The 22,375-nt window shown below is 38.4% G+C and overlaps 1 protein-coding gene across 8 annotated transcripts in view; it reads left to right on the top strand.

Annotated features, from left to right (window-relative positions):
* Positions 1–8,373, top strand: part of Cd47 (CD47 molecule) — a 50,750-nt gene extending 42,377 nt beyond the window's left edge. For 3 of the 8 annotated variants that reach the window (XM_070030297.1, XM_070030303.1, XM_070030299.1), the window contains exons 8-11: positions 4,190–4,221; positions 5,559–5,583; positions 6,208–6,240; positions 8,130–8,373. In XM_070030297.1, coding sequence (XP_069886398.1) covers positions 4,190–4,221; positions 5,559–5,583; positions 6,208–6,240; positions 8,130–8,134 — 95 coding nt within the window. In that variant the 3' untranslated portion in view covers positions 8,135–8,373. Of the gene's footprint in view, positions 1–420; positions 490–4,189; positions 4,222–5,558; positions 5,584–6,207; positions 6,241–8,129 lie in introns of all 8 variants that reach the window. The other 5 variants (XR_011373550.1, XR_011373551.1, XM_070030302.1 and 2 more) reach the window with 5 other exon arrangements.
* Positions 8,374–22,375: the final 14,002 nt, after the last annotated feature.

Raw genomic sequence — 22,375 nt, forward strand, 5'->3', positions numbered from 1 at the left:
TAGCTGATGAAGCAGGATGAGACCTGTCTGACTGATGGTCGGCATCCGGGTCATTTTTCCTCACTATTTGGAATGCCTCTCCTTTATTTACCTGCCTCCTCATGCCTTCCATGTCTGGCAAAGAATAATGCTAGCACAGTGGGCCATCAGGGCTGAGAATATGGTTGCCCCTTGACCTTGACAGACCTCCATCATTTGCATCCCTGAGGAGCCTGAAACTTACACTGTGGCTTCAAGTGTTACTGTTCAAAATGAAAATAAATGAAAGCACTAGAAGTATACTTCCCTAATTATTTTTCTTTATCATGGCTTTAATATCTATTATATATATGATATGTAAGTTAATACTTAGTCTACTATTACTGACATTTGTGAGAATATATCTAAATTAACTTTTCAAATCAACTTGTCTGATGCCAGAGTGCAGAGAGATGCCTTCGGTCAGTTGAAAGGTGAGAAGAGAACAGGTACAGGAAATCTGCTCTTTAGGTAATGTGGTAGACTAGGAAAATTCATGTGCTTGCTTCTCTGATCTGACGGTGCAAATATAAACATGTAACATTAAGATCACAAATTTGAGCTTTGTACCAGGAAGTAAAAGTTGTAAGTACTTCCAAAATAATTTATACTCATTGCAGAGAGGATGAGGAAATCCATGTGACTTGATTTAAATATAACAAAATTCTGAGGTTTTTTATTTATTAAAGAAACCTAGATCTCTCCTCGAAGTGAGTTAAAGAGAGTTTAGGATCCAGATATCCAATGAGAATTTTTAAGTTTTACATTTCTCATTTCTTCTAAGTAAAATTTTATAGCCTTAATTGTAATTTTAAAGAGTAGGACTTTGACTTTCACTTCCTGTGGCCTCCTTTTTTCGTAATTGTATTGCCTTTTGTTTTCTTTCTTACTAGAAATGTTCTAATTTTACACAGTGAATTAAGGGGCTGGGCAAAACGTAATGTGTGAGCGTATAAATGACTAAAGTGTGAATTGGGCTTGTTATTTATATAGGGTGTTTATATAGATTGTTGAGTTAATATTTGTTCATCCTTCAAGACATTGCCAGTTAGTTCAGGTAACGGCTGACAGTAATATTTCCATATCGTCACCTGATTAGCAGTGAGAACCCTATTTACAACATCTCAGATACTTTAGAATGACACAGAAGCAGAGGAAAAAGTATGCACATATGTTGTGTATATATGCATTTATATATATTTTCTTGCCTATTGTTAATGACAAGTATATATGATTATCACTACAAAGTGTTTCTGAGGAATTAGAAACCTAGAAAAATATTTACAGTAGTATGTGATCAAATGGTTAGCTATCTTGAAAAAAATCACATAAAATTGCAGAACATTGCAAATAAGTTTATATAGAAAGCTTAAAGCTTTATGCTTAAATGCTTTAAGTTTAAATGCTTAACACTTATATAAATGCTTAAAGCCTGGGTTGCAAAGTATGGGCCTGCAGTTCCGGTACTCAGGAGGCAACAATTGGGTTCAAGGTCAGCTTGGGCAAAAGTAATCTCCACAATAATACAAATGCTTGGTGTGCATCTGTAATCCCAGCTACTTGGGAGTCATAGTTAGGAGGATTGATATCTGAGGCTGGTATCAGGCAAGAATTTGAGGCCCTATCTGAAAAAAACAGAAAAGAGGTAGGGCCATGGTCCAAGTGGATCCATCAAGAAGCATGAGGCCCTGAGTTCAAACCCCAGTACTAAAGAACCAAAAAAAAAAAACACAATTATAGCCGTCAATACCTAGCCTCATGATAGCAACATATAAATCATTCTCTGGGGCTATAACCTTACCGGAGAGAATTAACTCAGAAGAAGTTAACTTCTGCAAGGTTTAGTTTCATACTGCCAGAAGTTTACAACTGGCTGGTATCCCTCAGAATCACTCACTGTTCCTCACAGGTCATTTCTTTGAATGGGCTAGCCAAAGGTGACATTCTCTGTGGTTGAGTTGGAATTTAGAAGCTAACCTTCTTATAGTGTTAGGGGGAAAGGGAGTTTGCATGGCTGTTCTTCATAATAGTTGTGATAAACACATCGGTAACTTTAAAAAATGTCTATAAAATATTGATCTCTGACCCTTCCTATTAACCAGAAATTTAGATAGCTATTCAGTTCTCCTTTCCAGGCCTGGTTAGCTGAAGTTGTATTAACATGGTAGTCACTGTTTTGATGGTCCCTAACTATGCTCTAACTCAGCTTGGTCTATTCATTAGCATGCTAAATGTGAGATGTAACCCATGTCACCCTCTCCCACCTCTAAGGGAGTTTGTGTTTATGTTCAGTACAAGGAACAAACCATTTCCCAATGCATTCTTAGTGAGGGCTGTTCATCTAAAGCCACCCATAGCCCTAACAGAGACCGAGATCTCCCAGGGCAGGGACATACACGGGCCTCACAATGTGGGACAGAACAGTGGGGAGTTGGGAGAGGCCAGCACCCAGTCAGGACTGCATGGTCAGGTTGACCTTTATTCTTGCTGGTTGTTGCTTTTCTGGCAGTTGTGGTTACTGAGTCCTGCTTTGATTCTTCACCAGGAAGGCAGAGTAGGCAGCCAGCTTAGCCTCTCCACTTTGTCTCTGTCTTTTCTCTTCTTCAGGTCTTCTCACCAACAGAGGTCTTTCTTATCTCTGTCCCTCAGCTCCCAGGTCCACTTGCTTCCTTCCTGTTCCTTCTGCACCTTCTCCTCCTGTCACCAGTTGTCTAGCCTTCACTCTTTTTCTCCTCTTAAGATCCCAGGTTCCTGTTAAGAAGCCTGATCAAGGTAGTCCATAGACTGTCTGGCTTTGGGTCAGAGCCTACCTACCCCATTTCTCATCAGTTCTAGAAGCTTCATGAATGGTGGGAGTGATAGGAGGCAAACAATATCAACAACAACAACAGAAAGTAGTCCTGGGCCTTTCTTAGTCTGAATAAGCCAACTGGGGTGTCTGTTTACCAGTTTGTTACAGTAGAACTTAGTAAACATAATGTATTTTCTTTCCTAGCTTCATGACTTCAATTTGCATGACTTAAAAGTGATTCTGCTTTTGCTCCTATTCCTTGTTTAGTGATATTATATATTCTCTTGTTCATATTTGCATGTTTGTTCTTTAATTTTAATAGGGTTTCTTGAACTAAAAGAGATGATGGGGTGGGAAGATTCTGCATAGCAAAAGAATCTTAAGCTGGACAGGCTGGATCATCCCTGTAATCTCAGCCATTACAGATATAGATATCAGCAGAGATAGACATTAGAGAGATAGACATCAAAGGCAGTCTGGGCAAAATGTTAGTAAAACCCCATTTCTGGTGTTTATATCTAGAATCCCAAGTGGGATAGAAGGATGGAAGTCTAAGGCTGGCCTGGGGGAAAAAAAAAAAGCACAAGACCTTATCTGAAAAATAGCAAAAGCAAAAAGGGCTGGGAGAGACTCAAGTGCTAATATGTTTTCCTAGGAAGTCCAAAGCCAGGCGTTAAAACCCCAGTGCTTCCAAAAAGGAAAAATAAATTATTTTCTTGTCTGTAGGACTCTGATCTGTTCATTAAGGACTCTTCATTGGCTCAGGAGCCACATCTTAGTCTTACAAGAAAGTAATCTCTTCTTTCCTGCACAGTTAGAGTAGTTCTTTTGTTACCTGTATTATGCCCTGTATTCCTTCATCTTCATTAATTTAATCCATTGAAAAGCAGTAAAAGGAAAACTCAGAGAGCTAAGGAGGAAGGCACAGAAGACTTGGTTGTGGCTGTGCTGGATGCATGGGAGAACTCTTAAAACACAGAGGATCTGATACCTGATTTAGTTTGTGAGCTCTCCAGAGCTTTGAAAACTAGAAAGAGAAAAGAAAAAAGGCTGGGCCACCAGAAGCATGAGCAATGCGGTCATGAAGCAGTGGGGACCAGGGTAGGAGAGAGAGGTCAGTTATTGCTACTTTCTGACCATATCCAGGTAGAGTGGAATAGGGAGAGATGCAAAGTACACCCGAGTGTCCTTTGCAGGTAACAAGCAGCTGATTATAGTAAAGAATATTGTTTACTTCTGAGTAGCTACTCAAAGCAAGAATTCCTTCAGTGGAGTCTCTGGTACCCTCTAGTCTTTGCCCTGAGTATTTTATGTTAAAATCAAATGCTATATTGTCTTAATCCCTTTTATTCATTAAATTTTTGTTCTTATTTACATCAGCTTCCAATCAGAGAACTATACAACCTCCAAGGGTAAGTTCAAATTTATGACATGAATTGAAAATGATCGCTTGATGGAGGAGAGTGAGAATTGGTCATAAATGAATTGAGAATGATTGCTTGATGGATCCGAGTGAAGATTGTTCATTGGAATATTGAACTGTTCCTCTCTCTGCTTAGTGTAAGATCAGATTAAGATAGTATTGAAGACATTTCTTGACCTTTACATGAATGAGTCCAATTCTCCTTTAAAACAGGATTGCTTATTTAAGTATTAGTGGAATGGAATGAGTAATTCCTTAAGAATTTAGCCACTTCTCATGGGCAGGACTGAAATTTAGAAGTAGGAATAATGCCAATATATTGCCTCATGTGTGGGATTTACTTTATGTAAATACAATGAATGAGAATTTCAGGATTGGCAGTGAGGAAGAGAGCTTTATATACTAAATTGACCTCACAAAAAATTGTAGTCTATAAAATAAGCATAAACATTGCTAATTGTTCTGAATTATGATTCACCTCCCACTCCCATTTTGTAAACATGTTTCTCCCTGAAAACTTCCCTACATATTTTACTGTTCTTTGGATACCTCGCTGAGACAGTTCTAAGAAAGGAGCAAATTGAAGAGAGGATAAATGAAGAGAAAAGGTCATTATAAATATAGACACATCACAGTGACAAGCTTAAGAGCTATATTAGACTGACGGGGACTATGTTCTATTTGGCTTCCTAGAAATGATTGATAATAGATGTGTCGGGAAGCAGCCCTGAGTCTGTGGCAGGAAGTGCCTCTGAGTCTCTAGAAAGCCACAGGGGCACACCCAGTGGGCAGGTTGAGGCAGGCTGCCGAGTGTCACCTCAGGGGTTTGTGGTGGATTGGCGCCATAGCTATATTATGCAGCCAGCAGTTCATACAGTGTCGTAGAGATAACCAATCCACTGGACCTTTAGAACCTAACAATACTCTTTTCCTGTTTCTGAGCTCAGTTTGCATAACTTGAAAATGATTCTGCTTTGCTCTACTCCTTATTTAACGGATATGTACTCTGTTGCTGCTTGCCTGTTAGCACTTTAAATTTTGAAGGATTAAGTTAAGATTTCTTTAACTGAGAGAGGAAGGTAGGATGGGAAATTCTACATAGAATATGAAGAGAATGATACAGTCATTATTAAACTATTAAATAGTTTAAGACCGCTTGGTTTCAGCCTTTATTTCCTTATTTGTTTTACTATAAGGTTCTGCTTACTATGTAGTTTATATGTTAGTATATATATATATATGTATATCTATATATATAACTTTTAGCATTAAAAAGATATGCTACAAATTATGTTTTTACATAAATATATTTTAAATATTTTCCAGAAAGCTGTAGAGGAACCCCTTAATGGTATGTGATTATTATAAACATTACATTTTCTTCTTGATCCTATATCAGATCATAATTTCAACTGGCCCTCAAAGAAGTTAGAATGCTCACCTATGCCTTAGGAAGAATCTAGTTGGGAGTTTCTTTAAAAAAAATTTTAACCTATTTTTGATTATTCATCAAGAATTAATAATGTTATCAGCTCTGGGGAAAATACAGTTTTGTATCCTGTGAGTAATTACTAACCCTAGCCCAGTGCTTATTTGATCCAGGAGACCTTTGTACTTTATATTGGCCAGGATAAGTAAGGCAGGGCATCCTGAGGAAAGAAGTCTCAGTTCCTTCCAAGTTTCTCATTTGTAAATTCTAGACTGAAACAAACTGTCCCACAGAGCGAAACCAATGTGCTTCACTTTCTGTCCATGCAAATCTAAATCTGCATTTCCAGCTAAGCATGTTTCCTTTGTGGCTACTATGAATGTGATCCATAGGAATGCTTCATAATAAAGTAGCCTGCAAATGAATTTCGTTTTAGAATTGTGGGATAGTTGGCATTACGCTGCTGCTTATGTTTGTTTATTTTGGATGTGATCTCTAATCACAGAACCTTACTAACTGCCTTTTTGGCTTGTTACTAATCCTTAGCATTTAAAGAATCAAAAGGAATGATGAACGATGGTAAGTAGAAACTGCACCTATGATTATTGACTGGTTGAAATAATGGCATTGGAAAGAAAGCAAAAAGCTCCTTGAATGTGTGACTTGAAAGGAACACTGTCAAATCATAAATGTTCACATTTCCTAAAAGTTGGAAAACTCTTTGATTATAAATTGGGTCAGACTGTACTATACAAATCAGACTCTCCAGTTCTCAGTCACCCAGTAGAGAACTGCACTGTGGGTAAAACATTTTTTGGAGATGGGACTGGCTTTAAAATGCTTTCTGTAAGGCACATAGGTTATCTGGCACCATCAGGAAGCAGTGGCTCAGACCTAGCTACTCAGGAGCTGGAGATCTGAGGATCATGACTCAAAGCCAGACAGGGCAGAAAGACTGTTATCTTCAATGAATCACAAAAACTAAATAGATCTGTGGTTCAAATGGTAGACCGTTAGCTTGGATGAAAAAGCTCAAGGATAGCACCCAGGCTTTGAGTTCAAGCCCCAGTACTAGTTTAAATAAATTAACAAAAAAAGATAATCTGTCATCAGTCTTTATCATTTGATAGAGTTTCTTCTGCCGTGGTAACGTCCTGTCTGCTCTCTATTTTCCCAAGCAGGAACTTGGTTGATGAAAGGGAAAGAGAGAGATTCAATTCTAAGATACTTAGTGCTGCTAACATTCATGTGGATTTTTACCTTAACATGCTATGATTCTTTATATCCACTGGCATTTGGTTAACTATGCTTGGAAGTTTTGTCTCATTTTCAAAATTTCCTTTATACCCCAGACATCGAGTGGTTAGTTATGCCTTGATCCTCTAAACATTTATCTTTATGTTTTTACTCCTGCAAAGTTTGTGCTCACCTCTAACACAGTGAAACAGTGAGCTCAAGAGGCTTTGTCCTCCAGAGTACAATTAATTTTTGCATAAGTTTCAAAACACTTGGATCTAAATGTAAAACAATGTTCAGGCTTGTGTTGGGGAGTCACAGCATGATCCCATGTTTCTAAGTCTGTAAATGCACGTTTTGTTATTCAAGCTACTGCATTCTAAAAAAATAAAAGGGTGTTTAGTGAAGATAAATTGAAAATGTTTTGAAGCATTGTTTCCTAGAATGACAGCATGGCTTATGCATATTTACTTCCTGCATCCTATTTTCAATTTCTTGGTTCTTTCTCCTATGGTAGTGATAGTTTTCTGCAGATGTGTGAGGAAACGGCTCCTTTTTCAGAAAAACACTCCAAGAACCTTGAGTGTCTCTTCCTTTGTTAATTTACCTTGATGTCTGACTTTCTGTACATTTTTTTGAACCACTACATAAAGAGGTCTAATAAAGGTGTTTTGCCATAAATTTTTATGTCTTTATAACATTTAAAGTCTTTGATGACCTTTGAAATGGCCTTGATTTTGCTAATCTTTAGCTGGCCTGAATTTAGTTTTTAAATATCTATATGTTGGGCTGTTTCTCCTGACATCTGCTTGGAGCTCATAGTGCATCTGTTGAGTTAATCAGTGAGGTTCAGAGTACCTCCCTGGGTGTTTTCTCTCTCACCTCTACCTAATCATATATCTGTTTTATGTATATTAACTATCTGTGATAAAAATGTTACTCAAAGGTCAGTATCTTTTGCTTTGGAAAATTATCATCTCAGCTTTTCCTCGGCATACCTAACAAGCCAACATTGTCAGACTGTTGATTTTTCACTTTGCTTGGCATTGACATTTTACAAAACCAAAAAGGCTAATGATTTGAATGGTTTCTGTCTTAGATCATTGCAGATATATGTTTTAAAACATTTTAGATACAGTTTCTGAAACAATTCCAGATTTTAAAAATGTATCCATTTCTTAATATGTAGAACAGCATGAACATTGACAATAATCCATTTCTCCACTTTCCAGAATAATTGAAGTGAAGTGGTGGACTCTGTTTGGAAGCCGTAAATGTGAAGGAATACAATTATGTTTAAGCACCATGGCCTTGATGAGTCACTGTTGAAAAGAAGAAAACAAAACAGTAACTGGTTTTCATCAATGAGAGAGCATTGATAAGTCATTTATCCGTAAATGATTATTACAATTGTTTATATTCAAAGAAACTGTCATTTAGTTAATAAAAGAATTATGATCCGTGTTGTGTGCCCAATTGATATCCAGTTTTATGATACTTTTATTCAATTAGGGGCAAAAGTAGATAAGGCAACTTCCAAGAATGATGTCCTTCAGATCCTGGGGTCTCTAGACTCAAGGTTTAAATTGGATTTGCCTAGGAATTACTTAGCACTGACCTGGTGGTTACCCAGAGATCTCCTTGAAAAAGAGTGGCTCTTATCAAGCCTTTGTGAAACTCAGGTTCCCAGCAGCTCTGGCTGAATAATGTGTCTGGGTGAGGGGAATCGTGACTTCAATAAAGATGAGAATTAGCTTGGGAACACCTTGTATGGCACCTGGGTGTGCTGTGATGCTGTTGGAGATAGTAGTCTTCATTCTTGGGAGTTGCCATTCACACATTCCCCCTTTGACATTCAGTGTCCTTCCCAGATTCAGGATACTTCTGTTGGTGGATGTGGTTTCCTTTGATTCACACAACCCTTTGAACCCTGTCTTGTTGTCCTGTTACTTGCTTCTGCTGTATAAGATGTAGCACTTTTTTTTTCTTCTTTGAACACGGTCCAGTGATGCACTGGCATCCTTGCAGAAAGGAGCTAGCTTGTTCTCAGAGCACTGTGTTCATCCTTTTCAGCAAAAAATAGCTATGGTTGTAACATATGTATTCCCTTCCTCTGATTTTGAAGGCAAAAAAAAATTCTACAGTGTTTCTTCACTTCTTTTCTGATCGGAGGCATGACAAAGCAAGACTGAAATCCGAACCCTGCGTATCCTCTGCATGGCAACATAATGTGTGTCTCCACCAGGCCTCAGGCCAGCCCTGGGAAGGTGGCTTCACTCTCGTTGTGTCTCTGTTGCATGATGAACACTCATCCCCTTCCTCCTGTATCCCACCTCTTGCTTCCCTCTCCCAAGGTTGAAAAGTAAAACAAAACCACCATTATTTCCTACCCCACTTAGAAGAAAATCAGCGTTCTGACCGTTGTGATTGCCTGGAGTACTTTAGATTATTAGCACCTGTTTTTTACCTTGTTTGTGGGTGTGTGTTTGTATGTGCACATGTATAAGGTAGGCACAGGCATCTTCTGTATGGACGGAAGTGGTAAACCTACAGGAGAGCAGATGCTAACTTCGTGCTTTTAGTAAATACATTTAAACACAAAGATCCTTATTGGGTGGAAGTATATTTGATGCACAAATATTTGATCTCTTAAAACTTTAAAAAAAATGTCTAGGAAATTTGTCACGCTTTTTGACTGCTCACCAACGCCCTCTAAAAGTACTAGCAATTGTTCCTGTTTGTGTAATGAGACATTCATATTTGTGGTTACGTGGACCACAGAACAATAAGTTATTTTTTAGTCCATTGAATGTTTCCATGTGCCTCTTGTATGCCAAACTTATCGTCATATTTCATGTGGGACCAAGTGGTTTGCCTAGGGCAAACCTCAACTTAAGACCTGCTAGGCCTCTCAGAAAACTGAACACATTATCAAGACAGCTTTTCTTGGAGAAAAAAAATATATATATATATATATAAATATGTAAAAGTTCCCTGAGTATGTAATTCTCCAAAATATTAGCATATGGAGAGGGAGCTGTATTACTTTATACAAATCTGATGGCTCCTGCTGCTCTTTTTCCTTCTGAAAATATTTACACTTTCCTAATATTGTTTGTTACTTTAGAAGTCAGTTTTGATGAAAGGAGGGGGGGCAACAGATGGACTTGAAAAAGCTCCAAATTCCTAGTCTCTATTAAGAAAGGTATGAAAACCTTTAGAGTCAGATTTTTTATGAACTGAAGTTGTACATTTTAATACACAGTAAAGTCTTTATTTGGGTTCAGTCGTGGGGGTCTGAGCATCTGTTCTGATCACCTTGAGGCTGTACCTTTTGGAAGCGTTCACTGCCCTAGACTATGCCACCAGAGGTAGCAGAGAAAGTGCCATGTGAAATCAACTCTTGCTCCTGTTAGCTTCTCTGGATAAGGAACCACGGCAACAAGAGACCTCTTGCCTGGGCATCATTGGGCCAGTTCACTCTCTTTAAATCAGACTTACAATGACTGCCAATTCTAGTCAGATCAAATTTAAATTGCTAACAGTGTTTTGAGCATCAGATATCCATTTTGCCCCATAATATACTTTTCAGTCTCTGATACCAGTTTGGGCTGTCATCTCCTCCATTCAGTTTTTATTTATTACACTTTTTCCATTTGTACAACAGTACAGAGTGATACCATTTGTCACTTTCTGCAGCAACCTTTCCAGCCTTTTGGAGCAAATCACATTTTTTCTCCAGCCCTTTCTCCCCCACTGGCTGTCCTTTGCAGTCTGTCCACATTTGTCTAGTGCTCTCTTTCATCTCTCCCTTACCATTCCCTGGTACATCATATATCTCTGCTTAGCTTTATTGGGTTTTTGTCTTGCTCTTCATACTGGGTTTTAAGGTTCTTTCTATAGCAAGAGCTCCCCCCCCCCGCTCCTTTTCTTCTCTCTTGCCGTGTTATACATACCTTAGACACTCAATACATAAATATGATGACTGAGAATTGGCTGTGTTTAGATTTTTCACTATTTTTTCATAGGGTGAGCTAGAGAGTATTCTTTTGACAAATATTACAAGTTTTGAAAACATTAAAAGGTAATGATTTTTTAAGCTGGAAATTCTAGGTTCATTCTGTTTAAGTTCTTAAAATGTCAGAATTAACATAATGGGGCTATCTCATAATTAAAGAGTATTGCTCTTTTTAAGACATGATAATCAATTTAGTAGTGACCAACCAAATTGTGATTTCAGCTGATAAAGCTCAAGAAGTGATGTTTATTCCTGCATTTCATTAATAAAAATTAAACTTGTCACCTCTAGACTTGTCTTGTCTTGTAAAAGGGTAATAAATAATGGTCAGTGGTACAGAAATGGAGGTACAACCCCTTTATTTGCCTGTTGTTGGAAAGCGGAGAAGGAATTGTCTGGCAACTCTTTCTTTTTTTTTTAGTATATATTTTTTATTGTAACGATACTGTACAGAGGGGTTACAGTTATATGAGTAAGGTAATGAGTACATTTCCTATCAAGCATTGTTACCTCCTCCTTTGTTTTTCTTTTTGTTGTATATTCTGTCTGAAGAATCATAGAAATACAAGTTTTACATTTGTGTCATATTCAAAGTCACTTAACTTTAGACATCATCCATTGGGGGTCCTTGTACGTCATTTTCAGTGGCAAATAGGGATGATCCAAGTTAACTTTGAAGAGATAGACAGTATCCAGGAAGTGTTCCTGCCTTTAACTTAGTTAAAGGGATGATCCAAGTTAACTTTGAAGAGATGGACAGTATCCAGGAAGTGTTCCTGCCTTTAACTTAATTATGATCTAGTCATTTGAAAGAAAGAACAAGAACATGTTTGGAATAAGCTGTCTGAAAGATGGCATCGGTGAAGCTTTTAAAATGCGAGGGGTGAGAGAATACAACACTTTTGTTTTTATTAAGCAGAACATTATTTACAAAAGCCATGTTGAGAATTAGATCCCCATCATATAAATATCCATTAACCAGTCTAAGTAATAGAGAGAACTCCAGTGTTGCTATGTGTAAGATGCTCCCTTGGGGGCCTTTTTTGCATAGCAATTAAAGGTGTGCTATTTGTCAGTAGCCATTTTTTGCAGTGATTTAAAGACCAAAGTTGTTTTACAGCTGTGTTACCGTTAAAGGTTTTTTTAAAAAAATATGTATTAAATCAATTTATCACTGTTTGAAGCTTTGAATATCTGCAATCTTTGCCAAGGTACTTTTTTATTTAAAAACATAACTTTGTAAATATTACCCTGTAATATTATATATACTTAATAAAACATTTTAAGCTATTTTGTTGGGCTATTTCTATTGCGACAGCAGACCTCAAGCACATTTCTGAGAAAGTTAGTCTATTAATGTTATTTTCAAGTTGTCCATAGACTATATAAGAATGCAAAGAATGACTTAAAGTATTAAGGATGTTCCTTTTTAGAGTAATGCCCAGTATATAAATTTTTTAACTGAAGTGGCGTTTTAGATAAAAGTTTTAAACAGGTCCAATGTATTTAATAATTACCTTTCAGTTGATTTCCCAGTGGTATTGTGAAAATATCACATGGCAAAACAGGATATCTGGGTTCTAGTTACTGCCTGCATCCTGTGCAAGCCACTTACCTGTGCTACCCAGCTGTTCTTGTCTCTAGAATAGGGAGACTCTGTGCAAAAATAAAATTAGGGTGCTTTATTTCAATTGGTTGTCATAGCTATTTTGATCACTTAAAACCTGAGACTAAAGAGGGAAATGGGATCTGTTGGCTAGTGTGCCATGAAAATTCAGGTAGTAATCTGAATTCTGAACATCTATGTTGTGTCAAGGACCTACCCAGTGACTTGTCAAGCTTTCAGTTTTATCTACCTGTGACCTTCCTTCCGTAGGTTCCCTATGATGCCAAAGGACTGATCCCAGACCCATTATCTCCTAAGTTTAGGGAGACTTGAGATGCAAGAGAGTGTCTGTCTGTCTGTCAGTCGTTTTATCCACTCTAGATTGCACCTGGAACTCTTACTGGGTCACTTGAGATCAAGTGCTCTGATGGGCCAGCCTTGCTTCGCCAAATAGCCTGCAATGGAGGTGTGGCCTGTATTTGGAGCGTGTGGAGTGGCTTGGGTAGAAGGCAGAGGGGCAGCCTTACCTGAACCAAAATCCAGCAATAATTACTCAGATAAGATGTCATTTAGTAAAGGATTCTTAGTCAAGACTGCAATCCATTCAGGACTATGTTCTCATTCTGCTTTATGTGTGATAGTAGACCACATGAATGGAAAATAATCTTTGGCAGCCAAGTACCATCTCATTCCCCACCTCATAAGCAATGTAATTTTTATGCATTTATGAGGACTTTTTCACTCTCAGCAGGAGTAACTAATGGAGTTCAGAAAGTATTTAATGGCCTACCTCCTGCACAGAAAGCTGCGCAAGGTAGCAGAGAAACTGTTCTCAACCTGATTAGAACTCCCATGGAGGTGTACACTTCCAAATGCACCTGGGCTTTATTTTTGTGTGGCATCTCTCCACCTTGAGGCATTGGATTTGACAACGTTAGAAAACAATGGATTATGGAATGTTGTCTGGGTGGCTGCTGCTCAGTGGTTGTGCAATTGACTGGCTGGCTGGGCCAGAACTCTCAGACAGTATCCCTCAGCAGAGGCAAGTGATATATTTAACACTGAGTTACAGATGATTGAACTGGTTATTTTTATTTATTTTTTCATAGTGAAAATACCATACAGAGGAGTTACAATTACATGGGCAAGATAATGAGTACATTTCTTATCAAGCATTGTTTTACTACTACAGATCACATGCACTCTATTTAATAAGAAATTATTTTTTTTCTGGGGCTGGGAAGGTGGCTCATTGGTAGAGTGCTTGCCTTGCATGCCTGAGGCCCTGGGTTCGATTCCTCAGCACCACATAAGCAAAAAGAAAAAAGCTGGAAGTGACACTGTGGCTCAAGTGGTAGAGCGCTAGCCTTGAGCAGAAGGGCTGAGGGACAGTGCCCAGGCCCAGAGTTCAGGTCCCACGACTAGACCCCCTCCCAAAAATATTATTTTTTCAGTCATTGGACTACCAGGCCACAACTTTTCAGTTCTGATCATAACCAGCTGTGAAAGGAAGATATATTCCTAATTGGGATAATAAGTATTGCTTCTCTCCAATTCAGAGAAGGATGTTTTATAAGTCTGAAATTACAATCTAATCGTGACAGATTGTTTACTAGTTTTGCAGACTGGTAAAACTATTGCCCTTAGGACAGATGTTACACCACCAGACCAGGGAAGTAGGTTTTCTGAGAGCCTCTACTTGAAATTACCTTATTTCATCATAGACCTGTCTTACAAAACCCTCAACAAAAGCAGTAACTAAAGATCTGCTTCCGGATTTTCTTTGGCTAGCCTAAGAAATTCCTCCAGATTAAAGTGACAACCTGTAAACATTTATAACTTCATAAACAGGATTGTTTGAAAAGTCTTAGGAGTTGTATTCAAAACAATTATTCTAGTATCTACTTATAATTTGTAGTCATTCTTAATAATGCATTTGGGAGTGCTGCAGTCTAGTTGCACCCTGATGAAATATACTCTTCTGGTCTGTTCAGGTATGGAACAGATTTTGCAGGGAAATAGAACTCTGCCGGGCTAAGGAAATGACTCTCCAATGGGGCCTTAAAGTGATAGAATGGCCTTGGTACTGAACAGAGCTGAAACTTGAACCTCTCCACCGTTGCCACTTCCTCATTTAGCCATGTGTGGGAACCTTGCATGGCAGGCCTCCAACTACACTCAGGTAGTTCTAGTAATGCAGCTCACCCTCCAGGGAGTTTCTTCCCCCCAACTCAACAGAGAATTTTTAGAATGTGACGTTCATAATTCTTGCTTCTGCTAGTTAGCAAATGCATGTAATTTGTTACCTGAAGAAACCTTTCTCTAACATACTGCTATCCAATGTTTCTCTTACTTGGATCAGTTAGCTCTGTTGTGTGTGTGTGTGTGTGTGTGTGTGTGTGTGTGTGTGTGTGTGTGTGTGTGTGTGTGTGTGTGTGTGTGTGTGTGTGTGTGTAAGAGAGGTGTGATATGTGTGTTTTAAGTATATGTGTGTGTGTGTGTGTGTGTGTGTGTATCTTGAGGATGTTTTTAGTTTGATGTCTTCTCACATATTTAACCCTGTGCCTCACCATTAATAGAAATGGTTCCAGTAACAACTATTAGTAAATGGAAAGATTTTCCCAGACCCTATGTAGGAATGTATTTGAAAGCATCAATAAATACTAATTTTTCTAATTTCCGTTCAAAGAAAGTCAGAAAATAATGGAACTTTCATGCTTTACACCTGTTAATAGACAGTAGGTTATGTATTAAAAATTGTGTTTGAAATTATACCAAAAATACCCCCACTAAGGCATTTTTTTCTCAAAAAAAATTTTTGTCAAATTAAACATTCTTGTGTTATTTTGGGGACTCTGGGGAAAATGTTAAATATATTCTCTGGGAAAGGTATTTGCTTGCAGGGTTGACTGGAATTGTTCATGAATTCTCATTCTTGGGACCCCTGGTTAGACTCCATTTTCTTCATGTGGATGGATATCCTGTACCTTAGCTGGGATTTCCTAAAGGCATGAAGTCATACAGACCTGGAATTCTTAAACCTTGAATTCTGTAGAGCTTGGAGGCAACTTGTTTGCTAATGCTGCTCCACCTAGCTTTGTTCCTACCTGAGTCAGTTGGTTGGGACTCCCATCTTGTTCTTTCCAAGATTGAAAGGCTCCTGTTTGGGTCTTTACATTGAGGAAAGCTCCCTGTTTCTCTTGACCACAGTACAAGGCAGGTTGGTGTGGGCTGGAGAAGAGAGCAAAGTGTGGTGGGTAAACATCTCTGAGAAGCCTTGTCTCTTAACTGGCCCAAAGCAACCTGGATACAGATAGCAAGAGGTTAATTTACTCATAGGAAGAGCCATTTCTTTTCATGTTTTTTTTTCTCTGAGAAACAGAGCCACCAAAAAATGGTTTTCACTACAAATGGGAAATTCTTTTTTTAAAAAGGGAAACAGAATTTCTGGATCCAAACATTTAAAGTCCCCAAAACAAGCTGGCAGGGCACAGACAGTGATAAAAACATTTCCTGAGACTACCTGCTCCGGTTTTCCTGGGTATTTTTATTCTTCCCATTGGAAATTTTAATAATAATAATAATAATAATAATAATAATAATAATAATAATAATAATAATAATAAAGGATGGCCTCTTCAGAAGAGAAGGCAAAGAGCAGCAAGTGGTCTTCAAAAGACTCAGAAAGATAATAGATTTAAAGCTGTTGCTGAGGGTAACTTTTGGGTTCAAAGGATTTTTTTTAAATGAAATCTTCCCAAGCAATAGTGAAGAAATCTAGAACCCCCTGGGGTGATAGGTAGAGTCCTGTCAGGGATTTAAATCTAATTATTAGTCTGAAAGTGAAGAAAGACCAGGCCAAATGTCACCAAGGAAAACAGTAATAGTCATGGTGTTATTAGCAGCCCCATTATTAGTGCCTTAAAGGAGAGCTCACACATTTACTCTTGCCCTTGAAAGGCTACAAGAGGCTTCAATGTTTGCTCATATGGTTTCTTTTTTTGTTCATGGTGGAAAGGTGCTTCCTATGCCTTACAACTTACCTTTCCTGGTCACCGGATAGAAGACCTTGTAATCCACTCTAAGTTCACCCCCACAGGGAGGGCACCTGTGTGACCTTGCAGCCTGACTTTGCTGCACCTGTTTCTTCATTTGTATAACAGAGACCAAATTACAAGATTACATGAGTTACAGTATAAAATAGCACAGTAACAGGTTCAGGAAGTATAAGCAATTTCTTTCTTCCTCTTTTTTTTTTTTTTTTAACCTTTGGAATTCAGGGCCTCAACCTGGCTTGACTTGCTTTCTCTGCTGGCGTGCTTGAACCACACCTTCAGCCTGGCTTTTTGCCAGTTATTTTGGTGATGGAGTCTCATGGACTTTTTCTGCTCAAGCTGGCTTCCCACCACTGCCCAGTATCCTCTTGAGATGATAGGCATGAGTCATTAGTGCCCTGGAGTTTTCCTTTATCCATTGACCAAAGTAGAAAAAAACCTAGCATAAAGGGTCTTGAGATGAGCAGAACCAACACTGAAGTGCATATTTTTTCCTGTAATGGGTTGTTGTATTGCCAAAAAAAAAAAAACCAAACAGCATGAAATGACTGATTACATACAATGATTACATACATGTTTACAGTTTTCAAACTGTAAACATGAGATCCAGTCATGATATTCCTGCTAGCAAAGCGAAAGGATGGAAGGTGACATTTCACATCAGATGCTGTTTACTAGTAATTTGAATGTAAAGGTAGAGAAGAGCTTGGCCACGTAGCACAGTAAAGGTCTTTGGAGCCTCATTCTTCCAACATAGCCCATGCAGTTATTCATTCGTGTCGGTGACTTATTCTCAAGACTTTAGAAACTGTATTAAGAGCAGGGCATTCCAATCACACTAGACATGATGTGCTTAAGAACTGAGAGGTGTCTTCAGGCTAATAGCCAGCCGAAATGAAGTCTATGAGAGTGAAAATAGCTATTGAAAATACTGAGTCTTTATTAGTATTATTCCACAAATGGGAGCATTTCCCCAGGGGATTTTGCTAAGGTTTAGGTTATCTTGTAATAAGTCAGTTCCTTTAGGTGACTGCAGAATGTAAAAGAGAGGGTAAGAGGAGGAAGGGAAGGAGGGAGAAGGGAGGGAAGCAGGCAAGCTGGTGATCTGTGAATTGGAAGTGACTTCTGTTTACTTTTTCACACCTACTCATATGGCCAGGGATGGTGCCCAGTTCAAGCAGAACAAAAGCACCAGATAGACTAACCGGTCTGAGTCCTTTGAGCAGAGTACCGTAATTTCCTTAAGACAGAGCCCGATTAAAAGCATCAATTTCATTTAAGGCATAGTTTTCTATTGGCCTTCAGCATTTACCTTATTACATACTTTCCATAGAGACAGAGTTTGAAGAATCCTAATACATTGACATTTTACTTCCTGACCCTAACTTGGCTAAAGATATGTGGTGAATCAATGTGACACATTACATTAAGCAATACTTCACTGTTTATGTTGGTTTGGTGTTTACAAACAGCAACTATAGCAGACTCCTTCCTTTGTCCATCATCTGTCTCTGATTAATAGAGAGTAAAGCAGACAGCCAAGCACAGCCCCCAAATTATATCAGAAGTGGGCATCTGTGTCCTTCATCAGAACATTGCTATTCTAATCTACCAAATGAAAATTATATATGTATCTCCTCTGGTTTCTTCCTCCAAGACAAATCTCTTACTTCCTTTCACTAGGGCTGGGAGAGTGCACTGGGAATCATGGCTTTATCTGAATTTTCCGTGGAAAGGATATGCTGAGTAGTGAGAAATACAAATTTTACCTACACTGGAAATAACTAGGAACTAGCAAGATAAACAACACACACACACACACACACACACACACACACACACACACACACACACACACACACACACACACACACACACACACACACACACACACACCCCTAATTGGATCCAAGATTAACCAAAAAGTCAACAGTATTAATGAAAATTTACCAATATCTCAGCAAGACTAGTAAGTAAATAGATATATATCTTTATGTATAATTAAAAGCAAGGACCAATTATGCCTCACTTCTTCCTGAGCTGTTTAAATCATCAAGGAAGTCTAATGTAAAGTGAGAAAAAATCAACTCAGGACATCTTGTCATCTGCATTTAATCAAGACTTCTGAGTTTCAGATGAGCTTTTAAGTTGGGTAGTGACAAGGTTGTACTTAGGAGCCTCTGTACATTTTCATTAACATTCGGATTATAGCTCTATATATTTCTAGTTTTAGTATTCAAATTTAGAAAACATTATTATATAAAGCTAAGCTTGTATCTATAACTATAGCTAAATTTATTAACATGTTAATTTATCCGATTATGAAAACAATTCATAAGAGTCTTAAAAAAAGCATTTTGTTGAGCTTTTTACTTCTTTTTTTTATTGTGAAAATACCGTACAGAGGCGTTACAATTACATGGACAAGATAATGAGTACATTTCTTATCAAGCATTGTTGCCTCCTCCTTTGTTTCCCCTTCCCAACCCTTCCCATCTCCCACTCCCCTACCCCCTGCTTTTTAGTTCTTTTTATCTAATTTTTTACAATACTCTAGACATTGCAGTACACATTAAAGGTCAGGTTATGGAAAATGACACATATAAGAGATTGTTCCATCCACTTTGTCTAAAAAATCATTTTTCAGGTTGTTTTATTTCCATCTACCCAATGAACTACAGATCCAAGGTGAAGTTTGAATTCCTCCTCCTTGCTGAATTGAATGACAGGAATTCAGGGGATGTCGTAGGAGGGCCTCGGGCTTCAAGGAGTGACAGAAGGAGCCAGACCAGGAGCAGGAGTGACGTGCCAGGCCCTGCAGTTTCATGCTTGGTCTTTCCCTCATCATTTCTTGCTTCATTTTCCCTTACTTGTCAGGCATTTTGCCAGGACTAGTGACAAGGCAAGTGAGAAAACATGTCAAATACTATAAAAATCCTTGAAAGAAAGATGCACTGATACATAAATCAATGTCATTTCTTGTTTCACTGTTAATTATGAAGACTTTTTTCCTTTACTTCCCAGCAAGGTTGTTTGTATTTTTTCCCTCTGTCATAAAACTATCATTTACTGGCCCATTCATCATGGAAATAATACCACTAGCCACTATTTATGGGACGCTTATTCTGTGCTGGACACTGTGTAAGAGCCTAAGTGTACAGGCAAGATCACAGAGTTCCTTCAAGATAGAATACGACAATTCATTGTTTCTTTCTTTTGTGTGTGTGTGTGTGTGTGTGTGTGTGTGTGTGTGTGTGTGTGTGTGTGCGTGCGCGCACCAGGACTGTGGATAGAACTCAAGGTTTTGCCTTCTAGCTTGGCTTCTTCCACTCAGGTTGGCACTCTACCATTTAAGCCACATCTCCATTTCTGGCTTTTTGACTGTTTAATTGAAGGTAAGAGTCACATGGACTTTTCTGCTTAAGCTGGCCTCCAACTGTGATACCAGATGTCAGCCTCCCAATAGCTAGGTTTACAGGTATGAGCCACCCATACCTGTTTTACCACCTAGATAGCTTTTCTACTTTCTGTGAACTTTGATCCCCTCATTTGTTACATGGAAAACAAATTAATGTTTTGATTTCCTCCTGCAAATGCATTGAGGACTATATACAGTATGACTGTTAAAATTTTATTTTGTTGTAAAAATGCTATACAGAGGGGTTACAGTTATGTAAGTAAGGTAATGAGTGCATTTCTTGCTAAACATTGTTACCCACCCCTTCATTATTCCTCCCACTATCTCTTCTACTTTCCCGCCAAGTCATAAAGTTCATTTACAAAGTAGTGGCTTGTAAGTATCACTGTTGCATTGGTTCAACCTTTGTCCTTGTTTCACCATTTTGTTATTCCCCTCCCCTTCCCCAAATCAGATAAAGGGAAAAAGAAAAAAAAAAGAAGAAGAAAAAAAGAAAGAACTTGATACTGTACATTGATGACAAGGTCAACATGTTTCCATATCTTGGAGTTCATTTCAATTAGCACCATTTTATATGGTAATATGTACATAGCTATTGAGCTATTGTAATCCTCCACTAGGACTACCGTAGACATATACTAATTAGAAGTGAGGGAAACCATGGAGCCTATGTTTCTTTGGGTCTGGCTTACTTCACTTAGTATGATTTTTGCCACCTCCTTCCATTTCCTTATGAATGGGGCAATGTCATTCTTTTGGATGGAAGCTTACTAAAGCTACCAGCACAAGTATGTTTATCGCAGAATTATTTACCATAGCTAAAATATGGAACCAACCCAGATGTCCCTCAGTAGGTGAATGGATCAAGAAAATGTGGTATATATACACAATGATTTTTTTAGACTTAAAATTTCCTGAACTAGGCTTCAGAAATAACTTTATGTTTGATTATATTGCAAAAGTAACCAAGACTTAGTTTAGGTCATTTTTACTGAGTGTTTCCAGATGTCAGAAAAATACAAAACGTAACCACACCCAACCATAAGCTACCAACTAACAAACACGGGATTATATGTCTAGGGATTTTCCAACAGGGTAAAAACTACAAATAGGAATTTTGTAATTGCAACCAATCAAATAATTTCTTTCCTTTTCTGCTTTCAATATCTGCTGAAAATACAAGCCTCTGTTGATTTGCTATCATAACATTTAGCTTCTTTCATTCGCCTGTTCCCAATTTATCAATTGCTTCCTATTCATTTACTCAAAAAAAACTCTAAAACTTTATTTTGCCTCCAACTTTTCTTGTATACTATGAACATTTATAACTCTTACCCCCTTCCCTGCCACATTTGTAAGCAGAAAAAATACCTAATTCATAACATTTCTTAGAGAGTTATTAAATTTGTTTTTGCTTTTTTTCCAGTGGTGTCACTGGATTAGAAGTTGAAGCTTTCGATTTAAAAAAAGTAAGAAAAAGTGAGTTATTTGGGAGTAGACAGATAGTCAGTCCCAGGTCATACTTCAGAAGGCCAACAATTGGTTAAGCCCAACTTTCCCTGCCAAACATATACTATCCAAGAGCAATAGAAGCTAGACCACTTGAATCTCAGGCACCTTAGGGCACACCCATAAGACTCTAGTTTCAAGGGAGAGGAGAAGTTGCCTTGCTCAGCGCTCTGACCCAGGCTACCCCAGCTGCCAGAGAGCATGGATCTGTGCAAATTGTTGAGATGTGTGGTAATGTCCCTGCCATGTATTCACCTGCTCTAAGGTCCCATAGGTACCATGAATATTGCAACCCCAGACCCTGGTGACAAATCAGCAATGAACCCTTTTCTGGATGGATCTTGAGTGAATTTCAATTTGCTTGCATCCAGAGGACAATGAGAGTGTTTCAAATTCCTCCCAAGTTTCCTTCCCCAATCTTGTGCAGTTCTTTCAGCTCCTGTTCTGAAGCTTAGTCTCTCATAATTTTAATCTTGCTTGGACACTAGAGGTAGCCAGAAGTTGCTGAATGCATGCAGTGGAGGCACTGGCCAGCAAATGCATGCAATAGAGGTAAAGGCCATACCCTACGCATGCAGTGTCTTATTCCTTAGCTGTCCTGGATGAACTCTGCCATCCCTAGACCAAACACTGTGTCTTTCTGCATCTTGGCTTGTTTAGGTATAAAATGAGGGACTGGCCAAGATACAGCCATGGCTGTCCCAGAGCTGCTCATCTATTACTTCTCTCACTCAGCAGGTCAGGACTCCAGAGCTGTGTTTCTTCTCTACCTTCTACCAAGCACAGGTCAGGAGGTAACCTGTAAAAGGACTCAGCTTCTATCTCAGCATAATAGAGAGACAACCTTCATCCCCCAAAAGGTAATTCTGAGA

The sequence above is a fragment of the Dipodomys merriami genome, unplaced genomic scaffold, assembly GCF_024711535.1.
Source record: "Dipodomys merriami isolate MVZ:Mamm:240054 unplaced genomic scaffold, mDipMer1.0.p SCAF_2, whole genome shotgun sequence".
NCBI lineage: Eukaryota > Metazoa > Chordata > Mammalia > Rodentia > Heteromyidae > Dipodomys > Dipodomys merriami.